At 52.3% G+C, this 12,221-nt stretch overlaps 1 protein-coding gene across 1 annotated transcript in view; it reads left to right on the top strand.

Annotated features, from left to right (window-relative positions):
- The window catches only part of FAM20A (FAM20A golgi associated secretory pathway pseudokinase), a 53,411-nt gene that overhangs the window by 34,073 nt on the left and 7,117 nt on the right, over positions 1-12,221 (top strand). Inside the window, exons 2-4 of the mRNA XM_075562145.1 lie at positions 8,565-8,749; positions 9,820-9,870; positions 11,399-11,477. Coding sequence (XP_075418260.1) covers positions 8,565-8,749; positions 9,820-9,870; positions 11,399-11,477 — 315 coding nt within the window. The remainder of the gene's footprint in view (positions 1-8,564; positions 8,750-9,819; positions 9,871-11,398; positions 11,478-12,221) is intronic.

Genomic DNA, 12,221 nt, shown 5'->3' with positions numbered 1-12,221 from the left:
TCATGGATTCATGGGTGGGGAGTGGAGGGGAATGAGCTGACACCAAGGACTCAAGATAGAAAGAAAATGTTTTGAAAATGATGGCAACATATGTCCAAATGTGCTTGACACCTTTGATATATGCATTGTGAGAAGAGATGTAAGAGCCCCCAATAAAATTGTTTTAAAAATAATAATTGGGCTGGATTTAATGGGCAATAAAACCCAATGGATGACTTGATTAATGATATTATGATTAGACTTACCAATTGTCCCATGCAGGTTATTTATAGTATTTCTCAAGAAACTGATCATGCTGCCTCCAATGTTGACCAGAAACATATATAAACCTTAGATAAACACATGGATTTTGAGCACAACCATAAGCCGTAAACCAAGAACAATTCATTCTTATGACATGGCCCTGCTCAACACTGGCCCTCAGGAAGTGATCATTGACGGTACAGGTGCTGAAGTACAGTGTGATGAAGAAATCAGATGATGCCTGGCTACCAAAAGAATAGCATCTGTGTCTTAAAAGCTTGTATTAAAACAAGCAGCCACTCAGGTGAGTGTCAGTTAAGTCCGAATGGAAGAAGCTCACCAGCCCGAATGAGCAAAGGACTATTAATAATAAAATCCATGATGAGAAGGGGGATTCTACTGACGGCTAAATTCTGAGCACTCCATGTGCAGAAAGCTATGCATGACCGTGAAAGCCCAAAATCCATTTGCAAACCCCTCACAGATGGAGGAAGACTCCATGGCATTCCCTCGGTCCAGTGACCAGGGACAGGAATAGTCTTGTCCTCAGACAGAGTGCATTGGAAAGTGGGTCACTGCAGGTGTAGTTAGACTATCATGTAACAGCATACCCGTTTCCCCCTTTTGACCCACTTTTAACTTGTTCTCATTTTTATTGTTTTCTGCTTTCTTCTGGACTGTGGTTTTTCTGAATTTCATTTTGTTGTGTTGGTGGAGTTTTTCTATGTTCTTCATGTAAAACCCAAGATAGGTAAATCTATAGAGACCGTAAACAGATGCATAGTTTCTTAAGGTGATGGCAGGGGGGTGGGGGAAAACAGGGAGCTAATAATGGATATAAGAATGAGGAAAATGTTCTAAAATTGATTGCACAACGCTTCAATATATTTAAACCATTGAAGTGGTTTTTTAGTTAAATCTTTTTTGTTCCATTGATGCATAACTTACGTATCATAGAATTCAATCGTTCAATCATTCACACACATTAAGGAGTTACACAATCACCTTTACATCCATCCTAGAGCATCCTTCCCCCAGTGGTTGATTTGCCCCCAAAAGGAGCTGTGCATTCATGATCAGCTCCACGGCTCCCTTCTTCTGCCCCCTTCATTATTGACTCCCAACTCCCCTTCCCCACCCTACCACCCACCCCCCTCCCCGACATTCCCTGTACCGCCTTATATCAGTTATTACCGTTGTACATCCACATCCGCTCCTCCTGCGTGTCACAGCTGGGAAGCCCTACAGAACACAATGAAAACCAAATCGCACTGAGATGGTAAAGATAAGATCACCTTAGTATAAAGACAAAAATACAAATAATAGGCCAGAGGCCAAGGACCCCCATCAACATTCAAGAAGGCAGAGAATTCGTTTCTGTCATGAAACATCTAAGACAGCTGTTTTCAACCTGTGGGTCACAACCCCACTGGGGGGTCAAACAACCCTTTCACAGGGGTCGCCTGATTCATAAGAGTAGCAAAATGACAGTTATGAAGTGGCAACGAAAATAATTTTATGATTGGAGGGTCACTACAACATTAGGAACTGTATGAAAGGGTCATGGCATTAAGAAGGTTAGAATCACTGATCTAAGAAATACCGGCCCCCAGAACACATTCAGGACGTGTCTATGGGGAGGTCAACTGGCCAAGTGTAGAGGTCTATGCAGCAGCATCACGGTTACAATGGTCTCCACCTGCGTGTAGGGCTGTTTGGGACTCTTGCCTTTGGCCAGAGCGAGTCTGCCAGTGGCTCGGTTCAACTAAATACTCCAAAGATGGGTTTGGGGTTCCCGCTGTCCTCCCCCTTCTATAAATTGGATGTTCATAATTCTAGCTCTGATACTTTTCACCATATTTGGGTTTTGTCATTGTCATCTTTGGGTCTCACTAGCTGGTGTATGGTACGTGAATTATATGTCCACAAATCTGTTTTAAATAAAAACCAATGGAGGGATTTCATAGCAAGCACGAGGCTGCAGCTGTGCTTTGGACTGTTGGTTGGCCAGTGATGGGGGGCGGGGGGAGACAGCAATGTAAAGAATAGACATGGGTGTTGGTGAAGCAGATGTCCCAGGATTTAGGTAAGGGGTGAGAGGGTTGCCTGAAAGCACAGCCAGTGTTAGCGACAGGATAAGGGAAGCCACAGGTGTTAGAAATGATGTGGGGGTAGGGACAAGTGAAAGATGCTGGAGTCTTGCAGGTGGAGAACTGGCCTTAGGAACTGAGAATTGCCTCTTCCTTTTGGGAGAACAGCCGGGGCGCTCCGCTTCCTCTGCTGCTACTGACCCGGCTCCTCCATTTGCACAGCCAGGTAGAGGGCACGGGTGGATCTGGGTCTGCGGATAAGGCAGTGGTCCTTCCGAATGAGAGCTCTGGCCGCCATCTGTCAGGGGAGCTTCGCACATGGCTATGATGCTTCAGCTGGCCTCGGCGGAGCTCCGGAGGAAGATGGACCAGGAGGGAAGGTCTGGCAATTGCAATTGACCTCCAAAAATCAGCTAGCAAAAGTCAGATGGGTCCCGGCAGCCCGGTCCACGGCAGATGATGGAATGGCTTGGGACTGGGCGGCATTCTTTGGAATCAGGGCTCAGAACTGGCTGAAGGGAAGGTAACAACACAATGCATTTGCATGATCTGGTCCCACAGTCATTCCCAAAAGGTTCACCTCCAACCCACCCACCCCCAACACACAAAATAAAACTAAAACACCAGCTCGTAATTCTGACTCATAGAAACTCCATAGGACAGGGTAGCATTGGCCCTGTGTGTTTCAGAGACTGTAACCACAGGAGTTGAAAGCCTCTCCATGTGGTTAACAGCCCAGTGCTGAATCCACGATGCCACCAGGCACCTTCCAGCGCACAAGGACCCTGCAAATAGAGGCAGGCATCTATGCCCTGCAGTCCACCCAGGGGGGTCAGCCCTGTTCCTTTGATGACCTCAAGACATAGGAGGCTGCACCAAGGAAGGGTCTCCAGGCCCCAAGCCCTTTGGGAGTGGCTAGAGGGGTGGGAGTCTACCTAGTAGGGATTGAATTGTGTCCCTGAAAACTAATATGCTTTCACCCTTATCCCTATCCCCGTGGTCACAATCATATTTGGGACTGGGCCGTCTTTGTTGGGTTAATGTAACAGTATTAGTGCAGGGTCGTGTAAGAGAAAGAGGTAACTGTCTGCTCCCATAAAGACTGAGTCTCAGGACCCCTAGAAAGGGTTGCTGTGAGTTGGAATGGATTCGAGGGCAGTGGGTTTGGGACGTCTTAAATCAATCTCCTTTGAGATATGAAAGAGCAAGTTAAGCAAGCTGAGCTGGGGGAAGAGAGAGGCCAAGCCACATGAAGATGGCCACGGAAGAGGCTTCAAAGAGACTAGGACCTGCCTCTAGGGCTCACAGAAAGAGACAGCCTTCCCTGAGAGCCCTGCCCTGGCGCCAGGCTTCCAGTCTCTGTAACGGTGAGAAAATGAATTTCTACTGGTTAAAGCCAGCCCCTTGTGGCATTCCTGTCTCAGCCGCACTCGAGAACTAAGGCTCAGTCTCTGAGCCTCTCCATCCTCCTGAGGCCTCTGACTCACAGCTGTCTCCCTCCAACTCTGGGGCACACCCAGCACCTGGCCGCACCCAGCGACTCCATCCTCCACGCGCTGAGGAAAGAGGGCACTTTGGCACCTTCCAGATGCTCTGATCTCCCCACACCCCAGGATCAAATTAAAAGCCTGCCCAGGGGGAACCTAGATGCCCGGTGCCAGCTTCCCACCACTAGCCGACTCCCCAGGCTGGGTCCCAAGCCCAGGCCTGCCTACGCGTCTATAAGGTGGGAAGCAGGAGTTCCCACAATGCCTCAGTCACATTTCCAAACCTGTAAATCTCCAGGAGCAGACATCTTCATCAGTCTCCCAAAGAGCAGCTGGTGGGTTTGAACTGCCGAACTTGAGGTTAGCAGCCTGATGCCTAATCCACAAGGACGTTGGGATACCTGAAACCCATTTCTCCTCTCCTGCCCTGGACCAAGGAAGGTTTGGACCCTGACTCTGCAAGAGCAGAATAAGCAGAATTCACCGTGCCCGCATAGGACGGAGCTGGGGGATGGTGTCTCACCTTCGCTGGCCCAATGAGTGCATGGGTGGGTGAGTGGATGGATGGACAGACAGATGGGTGGATGGATGGATGGATGGGTGAATGGATGGATGGGGTGGGTGGATGGACAGGGTGGGTGGGTGGATGGATGGATGGATGGATGGATGGGAGGGGTGGGTGGATGGATGGGTGAGTGAGTGAGTGGGTGGGTGGGTGGATGGAGGGATGGGTGGGTAGATGGATGGAGGGACGGGTGGATGGATGGATGGGGTGGGTGGGTGGGTGGATGGATGGATGGATGGATGGATGGATGGATGGATGGATGGATAGGGTGGGTGGATGGATAGGGTGGGTGGATGGATAGGGTGGGTGGATGGATGATGGGTGGGTGGGTGGTGGATGGATGGATGGATAGGTAGGGTGGGTGGATGGATGATGGGTGGATGGGTGGATGGGTGGGTGGGTGGATGGATGGATGTATGGATCAAAACCCCAATTTTTGGATTTTTGATCCAGTATGGTGACAGCGATTAGGGTCTCCATAGCTAAATCTAAAAGCTGAGCAAAACCTGGGTTTAGTTTTAACATCAGAGGGCAGAGAATACCAGCTAGCTGCTAAAGTTTATTATTATTTATCTCACACCGGAATTTTTTAAGCAATTTATTATTTGGGTTTGAAGTCAGTTTGCGTGTGCGCTCACGTGCATGTGCGTGTGATCCGTGTAAAAGCATGCTGCTTGGATGGGTCTCCCACTCAACAGTACGCACACATTGGCTTTGTGACATTGGTCGCAGTCCTCACAATGTAACAGCACTCTTCCCACCTCCTCCCTCTGTCTCCGTTCATGTCCTTTCCTGCCTTCTGGGCTTTGTCCCCTGGCAAACGCTGCTCATTTGATGGTTCTAAGGGATGGGTGACAGGCCTGTCCGTCATTTGAGCCATGGGGTTGAGTTCAGTCCCAGACTTGAAAGGTGTCTGAGGGTGGGAGTCTGCGAGGCTCCGTGAGTGGCTATCAGGCCAGTCAGCCTGGTCTCGGTGGCTTTGACTTGGGCTCTCTGTCCAGGGCTCTGGCTGTGACTTCTTTCCGAGCAGTCGGCAGTGGCCTCAGAGCCCCATCTGGTTCTGGTCTCGGTCATAGACGCTCGGGGTCACATGGCCCATTCGCCCCTTTCGCTAATTGTTTCCGTGCGTCTTTGATGCTCCTTACCCTTCTCGGATCCAGGCTGAGGGGAGAGTACTAATTGTGCCTTAAGTTGGCTGCTCACACGCTTTTAAGAATTAGGTTTTTGTTTTTTAAAGAAAGTCCCTACATTCTCCTCAAAACTCAGATTTCTAGCTTTGCCTAAAACTAAAATAATTTCCCAGGAAAATTTAAGTTCCACTGGGACAAAGAATTTGTTTTGTTTTTAATTTTAATTGTTTTATTCATCATTTTATTGGGAGCTCTTACAGATATTATAACAATCCACAATGCCATTAGATCAAGCATAATTGTACAGTTGCTGTCATAATCGGTTTCAAAACATTTTCTTTTTAAACTATTTGATATCAGCTCCCCTTTATCCCACTCTATCCCCCAGGAACCCTTATTATGGTATTATATTATATATTATATATATATGCCATATCTTACACCATCCAATGTATCCATCCACCTACCATTCTGTGATTTGTTCCCCTCGAGTGGGGTTATACAGCCATCATTGCTAATCACATCCCTCCTTCTCCCTCCCCGCTTCAGGGAATCAATACTCCTGTTACTATTTCTGAAGGGCTTATCTGTCTTGGATTTCATGCATCGAACTATCTTAATTATTTGTTTTGTATGTAGCTCTACTCCCATGTCCAGCAGACAATATCAGCTAGATGGATGGATGGATGGATGGATGGGTAGATGGGTGGATGGATGGATGGATGGATGGATGGATGGATGGATGGATGGATGGATGGGTAAGTGGATGGGTGGATGGATGGATGGATGGATAGATGGATGGATGGATGGATGGATGGATGGATGGATAGGTAAGTGGATGGGTGGAAGATGGATGGATGGATAGATGAATGGTTGAATAGACCTCAATGGGACGTGGCTTCTGTCAGTTGAAACTTAGTACCTGCTGTTACCCTTTAAATGCCGAATGTGTTCTGCAGTTTGATACACTGCCCCCCACCATTCCCCATCACTCATGTGTGCTTGCCTGCCTGGCTGCTGGTTGCTTTTTATCTGTGCCACCTCTCGTCATGGTGGTTCTGCATGCTTGATTCTACAAGCCAGCCACCTACATGGCTCCATCCAGGTCAGGGCCATTACGAGGCTGAATACACGCTCAATGGGAGCCCAGGTCCATTTTCAAGTTCACTCTTGTTACTGGGAGAATTCAGTTCCCTGTAGCCCAAGTGTTTTAAGAATCGAGGAAAATGTCGAGACTTTCTCAGAATCTTCAGACTATGTGATCAGGAGGGGCCAGGTCCCAGAGAGGGATGTCGAGGGTGAGTGAAAGGAGCTAGATTAACGCAATGGCTGCAACAACAGGCCACAGCAGAGCAATGACTGTGAGGCCGGCGCAGGACTGGACAGTGTCTCATTCTGTTGTAGTGAGCCGCAGAGTCGGAGTCCGCTGGACAGCACCTGGCAGCACACCCCTGCTGGCTCAGGGCTGGGGATGCTGTCAGCTCTCTGCTGGTTCTCTGCCCTTGGCACATGGGGCCCCCTGCATCCTGGCAGCCAGCAGGAGTGCAGCCGAGTTCTCTTGCGCGTCTCATAGACGTCTCTGACTTCAGTTGCCAGCCAGAGAAAATGCTGTGCTTTTAAGGCCTCGGGTGATTTGACCAGGGCCAGCTGGATGATCCCCTTAAGGAACTTCAGGAGCTCTGGTGGCTGAGCGGTGATGCACTTGGCTTGTGGAACTAACCCATTGGAGGAACTCACCCAGTGGAAGACTGCTCCCGGAAAGATTTTAACTGAGGAGGCCCTGTGGGGGCAGGCTGACTTCGTCCCCTGGAGTGCTGAGCGGGACTATGAAAGGAAGGCAGCCATCAGCCCCAAGTTCAACTCTGACACGTGAGGCAACACCGCCATGGGGCGATGCCACCAGTCATAGATTCTGGGGGAGAAAGCGTGGAGTTTTGGGGACTAGAATTCTGTCACGAAATCTTCCCCGGTCTGTGCTATGTAGCTTCCCCAAGACGGCTGCTGACCCATCTTGGGCTGCGTTTGTAGCAGGGAAACCTCTAGAGTGAGGGGTGCGGTGAGGATGACAAGGGTCCGGTTTGCCTCGGTGATGGGCATCGCGTCTGGAACTTCCATTCCATTCTGGGCACCAGAAATAAGAGGTACGGAAGGCCCACCAGGACTGTGACCGGATCTAACGCCGAGTGAGGAAGGGGAGTTGGAGAGGTGTGTGGAAACTTCACCTAAAGATGGACCTATCAACTTCAGATATTTTAAATTTCTTAGAGGAGAAAGGGGATCCCTGGTGGCGAGTGGGTACCTTCAGGCTGCTGCCCACAAGGTGAGCAGTTTGAAACCCCCAGGTGCTCTGTGGGGAAAAGATGAGGCCATGTGTTTCCTTAAAGACTGACAGTCTCAAAACCCCACAGGGACAGTTCTGCTCTGTCTTATAAGGTTGCTATGAGTCCCCATTGACTCGATGGCAGTGAGTTGGGGGTTAAAATGAGAAAGGGGGGCCCCACTGGCACAGTGGATAAAGTGCTCACTGTGGTTTGAGCCCTCCAGCTTGTCAACTCTCCCCCCACCCCTGCCTTCCCACCCCAGCTATCCCAAGGGAGAAAGATGAGGTAAAGATTGACAGTCCTGGAAGCCCTAGGGAGCAAGTCTACTCTACCCCGTGGGGCTATGACAAGTCAGAATCAGCTCAATAGCAGTGGGTGACGTTAGAGAAGGGGACCCCTGTGCACCACGGTCCAAGCCCAGGAAGTAGAAAGGGGCAGATTGGACAAGAGGAAGAACAGTAGCGCTAGAAGACTCACCGAGCAAATGCTGTGTCTGCAGAGTTTTCCATGGCTGGTTCTTCAGGAGTCAATCGCCAGGCCTTTCTTCCACGTTACTTCTGGATGAGATCAAACCCCAGCCTCTCCATCAGCAGACAAGGGCACCCCCTGGGGCGACAGGGGGTGCCAGGCCTGGTGCGCACAAGGCACTGTGAACCCAGGCGCTCTGGCAGGCAGGTCCACATGGTTTTTTTCTCCCTCTGATCAGAACACGCTTCCTGCTCTTTCAGGCGACACAAGATGTACAGCGAGCAGCTGAACCTCACCACCCTGGAGCACCCACTGCAGCTCCGACTGGACGCCAGCTGGGTCCAGTTCCACCTGGGCATCAACCGCCATGGGCTGTACCCGCGGTCCAGCCCTGTCGTCAGCCGCCTCCTGCACGACATGCGGCACTTTCCCACCATCAGCGCCGGTGAGGTCCTGGGGTCAGGCCGGCTGGGTACGCCCCCCACCCAGCCCCACATAGTTGAATTAGTGATTCAAAGAACATAGTCACCGAACCTGTGCATCTTGAAAGAGACCTCACAAAGGGAAACCTCCTCCCAACCCCGCAGGGAGGTGTGCTATGCACACCTTTTACGGAGCGCCTCCTTTGGGCCCGGTGACCCTGTGAGTGTTGGGGCAGAACTGTGCTCCGTGGGGCTCCAGGGAAGATCCTTTGGCATGAGATTGCCAGGCCTTTCTTCCAAGGTGCCTCTGGTATCCACCAGCCAAGACGTTAGCAGGACAGGAGGGGTCACCATGAGACGGAGTTTTCTCAGGGGCAGCTCGGGGTTTACTGTTTTCTTTGGGGTAGGAAAGGAGCCCTGGTGGCGTAATGGATCACAAGTTGCCCCCACTCCCAAAGGTCCGCAGTTCAAACTCACGAGCTGCTCTGAGAGAAAAAGATGAGGCTGTATGCTCCCGTAATGACAGGCTCATAAGCCTACGGGGACTGACCTACTTTGTCCTATAGGGTCCTATAGGGTCACTGGGGGTCAGAATGAACTTGCTGGAAGCTCTCTACTCCCCTGTACAGTTATGGCAGTGGTTCTCAACCTTCCTAATATAGTTCCTCATGCGGTGGGGACCCCCGTGTGTGGGCTGATCTGGATGTGGGCAGACCCGCCTGGAGATGGATCGAGGAGCCCTGTCTCGATTCCTGAGGCCTGTAGAAATATGGTCTTAGGCGACCCCTGTCAAAGGGTCGAGGGGTCGTGACCCCCAGGTTGGGAACTGCTCAGAGTCTCGGAAACCCTGAGGGGCAGTTCTACCCTGTCCTGGAGGGTCGCTTTGAGTCAACACCAACCTGATAGCGGGGAGTTTGAGTTTTGTTTCAGTCTGATGTTCCAGGCGACCCCTCTTGTGTGGGCGAGGGTCCTGGCCACGTGGCTGCCTCCCCTGCCTGGGTCTGCCCAGTGAGCCCAGGCCCCCGGGCGGCGGCTCTCCGGGCACCGAGGCTGAGGGTGACGATGCTCGCATGTCCCCTCTTCTCCTTCACAGATTACAGTCAGGACGAGAAAGCTTTGCTTGGGGCGTGTGACTGCACCCAGAGTAAGTGGCTCCCCCGCTGGCCCCAGCCCCTCACGGTCAACAGCCCCTAAAAGCTGTCCGCTATGTGCACAGCCCAGCATCCCCTCAGGGTAGGGTGGTCTCCCCAGGAACTCGACCTTGCTGCCCACCCGCCTGCCCACCCACAAGGAGGAAGACCTACCTGGGCCACGGCCCAGCCCAGCCCACCTGCCTAGCAGGAGCTTATCAGAAAGAGTCAGGCCCCCCACCTCGGATTGCCCGCACAGAGTAGGCCCTTCAGCCAAACCCTCAGTCTGTAACATAAGAAGCAACTGTTCAGGGCAGTGGTTCGAGACACTGGCTACTTACGAGGCTCACTTAGGGGCTTTAAGTAAGGAGCCCAGTGGCATGGCAGATAAGGCGTTGGGCTGCGCACCACAAGGTCAGCAATTCAAAGCCACCAGCCCGTCCATGGGAGAAAGATGAGGCTATCTGCTCCCATAAAGTGACCATCCCCAAACCCTCTCTGGTGTGGCTAGGAGTTGGCATGACTCAATGGCAGTGGGTTTGGGGGACTTGGGCTTGGGGAACTTGTACCTGCAGGGTGACTGAATTGGGTACCAGCGAGGCCTGGGGATTCTGATGCAGCCAAGCGGAGGCCCACTGGGGCAGATGAGGACAGGAACGGGAGCGGGCAGGTCCCTCACAGATTACAGGGCCTGGCAGCCCAGTACAAATGAGTCTGCACAATGACCTGCCCAGTGCAGGAGTAGCCGGCTCAGGCCCAGGCTCCCAGTCCCTGCGTAGTCACCACCGGCCATGTGTATCCTTGCGCCCACTGGGCCCACCGTGTGTCTGACTCACGTCAGGAATGTCTACCTGTGATGTGACATGCGGGAGCTGGGCTTCGCTCTTCTCAGGTTAAAGCTGTTGCCACTAGGTGACCCCGTGGAGGTCAGAGAAAGGCTCTACTCCCCGAGGTTTTTCAGCAGCTGATATTTCAGAGATGGGTCACCAGGCCTTTCTTCTGAGTCACTTTCTTCGGGGTGGGCCTTCTCCTCCCCCAGGGGCTCCCATGGGTGGGTGAAGCACCAGCCATTGGCCATTGTATAGAACACCAAGGTGAGGGAGACCGTTTCCCCACCTCGTGGGGCTCACAGCAGGGCCAGAAGAGCAGGGGGCGAGCAGGACCCCATTTCAGGAGGCAGCTCTCAGTGCAGGTCACACACAGGCACCCCGGCTGCCTCAGCCCCAGCCCACCTTACTGTCTGAAATCCGGAGCGAGCCAGATCCATCGGAAACTGGATCTAGGAGGATGGAGGAACAGGTGGGGTTCAAAGAGGGAGGGACTGGTGCTGTGGTGTTTGTGACAAGCAGCTTTCTGCAGAAAACTGCTCTGCTCTGGGGCTCTCCGACACCCGCTCCCCAGAGACGAACACCCACTCTTCAGGGCTCCATTAAAGATGCTATGAGGGGGGACATTAGCTGGGCTTCTCGAATTAACAAAGGGTCATCACCCTGAGTTTGCACCCAGGAGCGCCACTAACACCCCCTGTGGCCCCCTTCCCAGTTGTGAAGCCCAGTGGGGTCCACCTGAAGCTGGTGCTGCGGTTCTCGGACTTCGGGAAGGCCATGTTCAAACCCATGAGGTAAGTGGCTGCCTTCCTCTCTGCCACTTGCCCATTCCGTGCTCTAAGCCAGTTACCCCCAAACCCAGAGCCCCGCTGAGCCAGTTACCCCCAAACCCAGAGCCCCAATGAGCCAGTTACCCCCAAACCCAGAGCCCCGCTGAGCCAGTTACCCCCAAACCCAGAGCACAGTGACCTCATGTCTGAGCAAAGGGAACTGCTCCGTTGGACTTTCACCGCTGTGGTTTTTTTCAGGGAAGCAGACTGACAGACCTGGCTTTTGCAGCACCGCTGGGTGGCTTTGAACCATCCACCCTTAGGCTCATAGCCCAGGGCAAACTGCTTGTGCTTCCCAGGGAACTGGGCTTTGTTGTTGTTGAGTACCATTGACTTCCTGCCAACTGTGAGAGGCCTCCCTCATGTCCAACAGCAAAACACTGCCTCGTCCTGCCCCATGCTCTGAGTCGCTGCTTCGTTTGAGCCCGTTGCAGCAGCCACGGTTGGCGCTCCATCTCATGCTGCCCCTTCTTTGCTGGAGCTTTGCCCTCAAGCATGTTGCCAGTCTCCCGGGCTGCTCCCCCGATGCCCTGGCCAAAGGACGTGAGATGGAGACTCACCATCTTGGCTTCTAAGGAGCTTTCTGGTTGTACTTCTTCCAAGATGGGTTCGTCAGTTCTTCTGGCGGACCACTGAGGCTTAAGCCTTGGGTGGGTGATGCTAATAACTGAGCAAGAAAGGCTATCCTGTTAAAATACAGGGCACCTT

Source organism: Tenrec ecaudatus, chromosome 10 (assembly GCF_050624435.1).
Source record: "Tenrec ecaudatus isolate mTenEca1 chromosome 10, mTenEca1.hap1, whole genome shotgun sequence".
NCBI lineage: Eukaryota > Metazoa > Chordata > Mammalia > Afrosoricida > Tenrecidae > Tenrec > Tenrec ecaudatus.
This window is presented reverse-complemented; position numbering and strand designations above follow the sequence as displayed.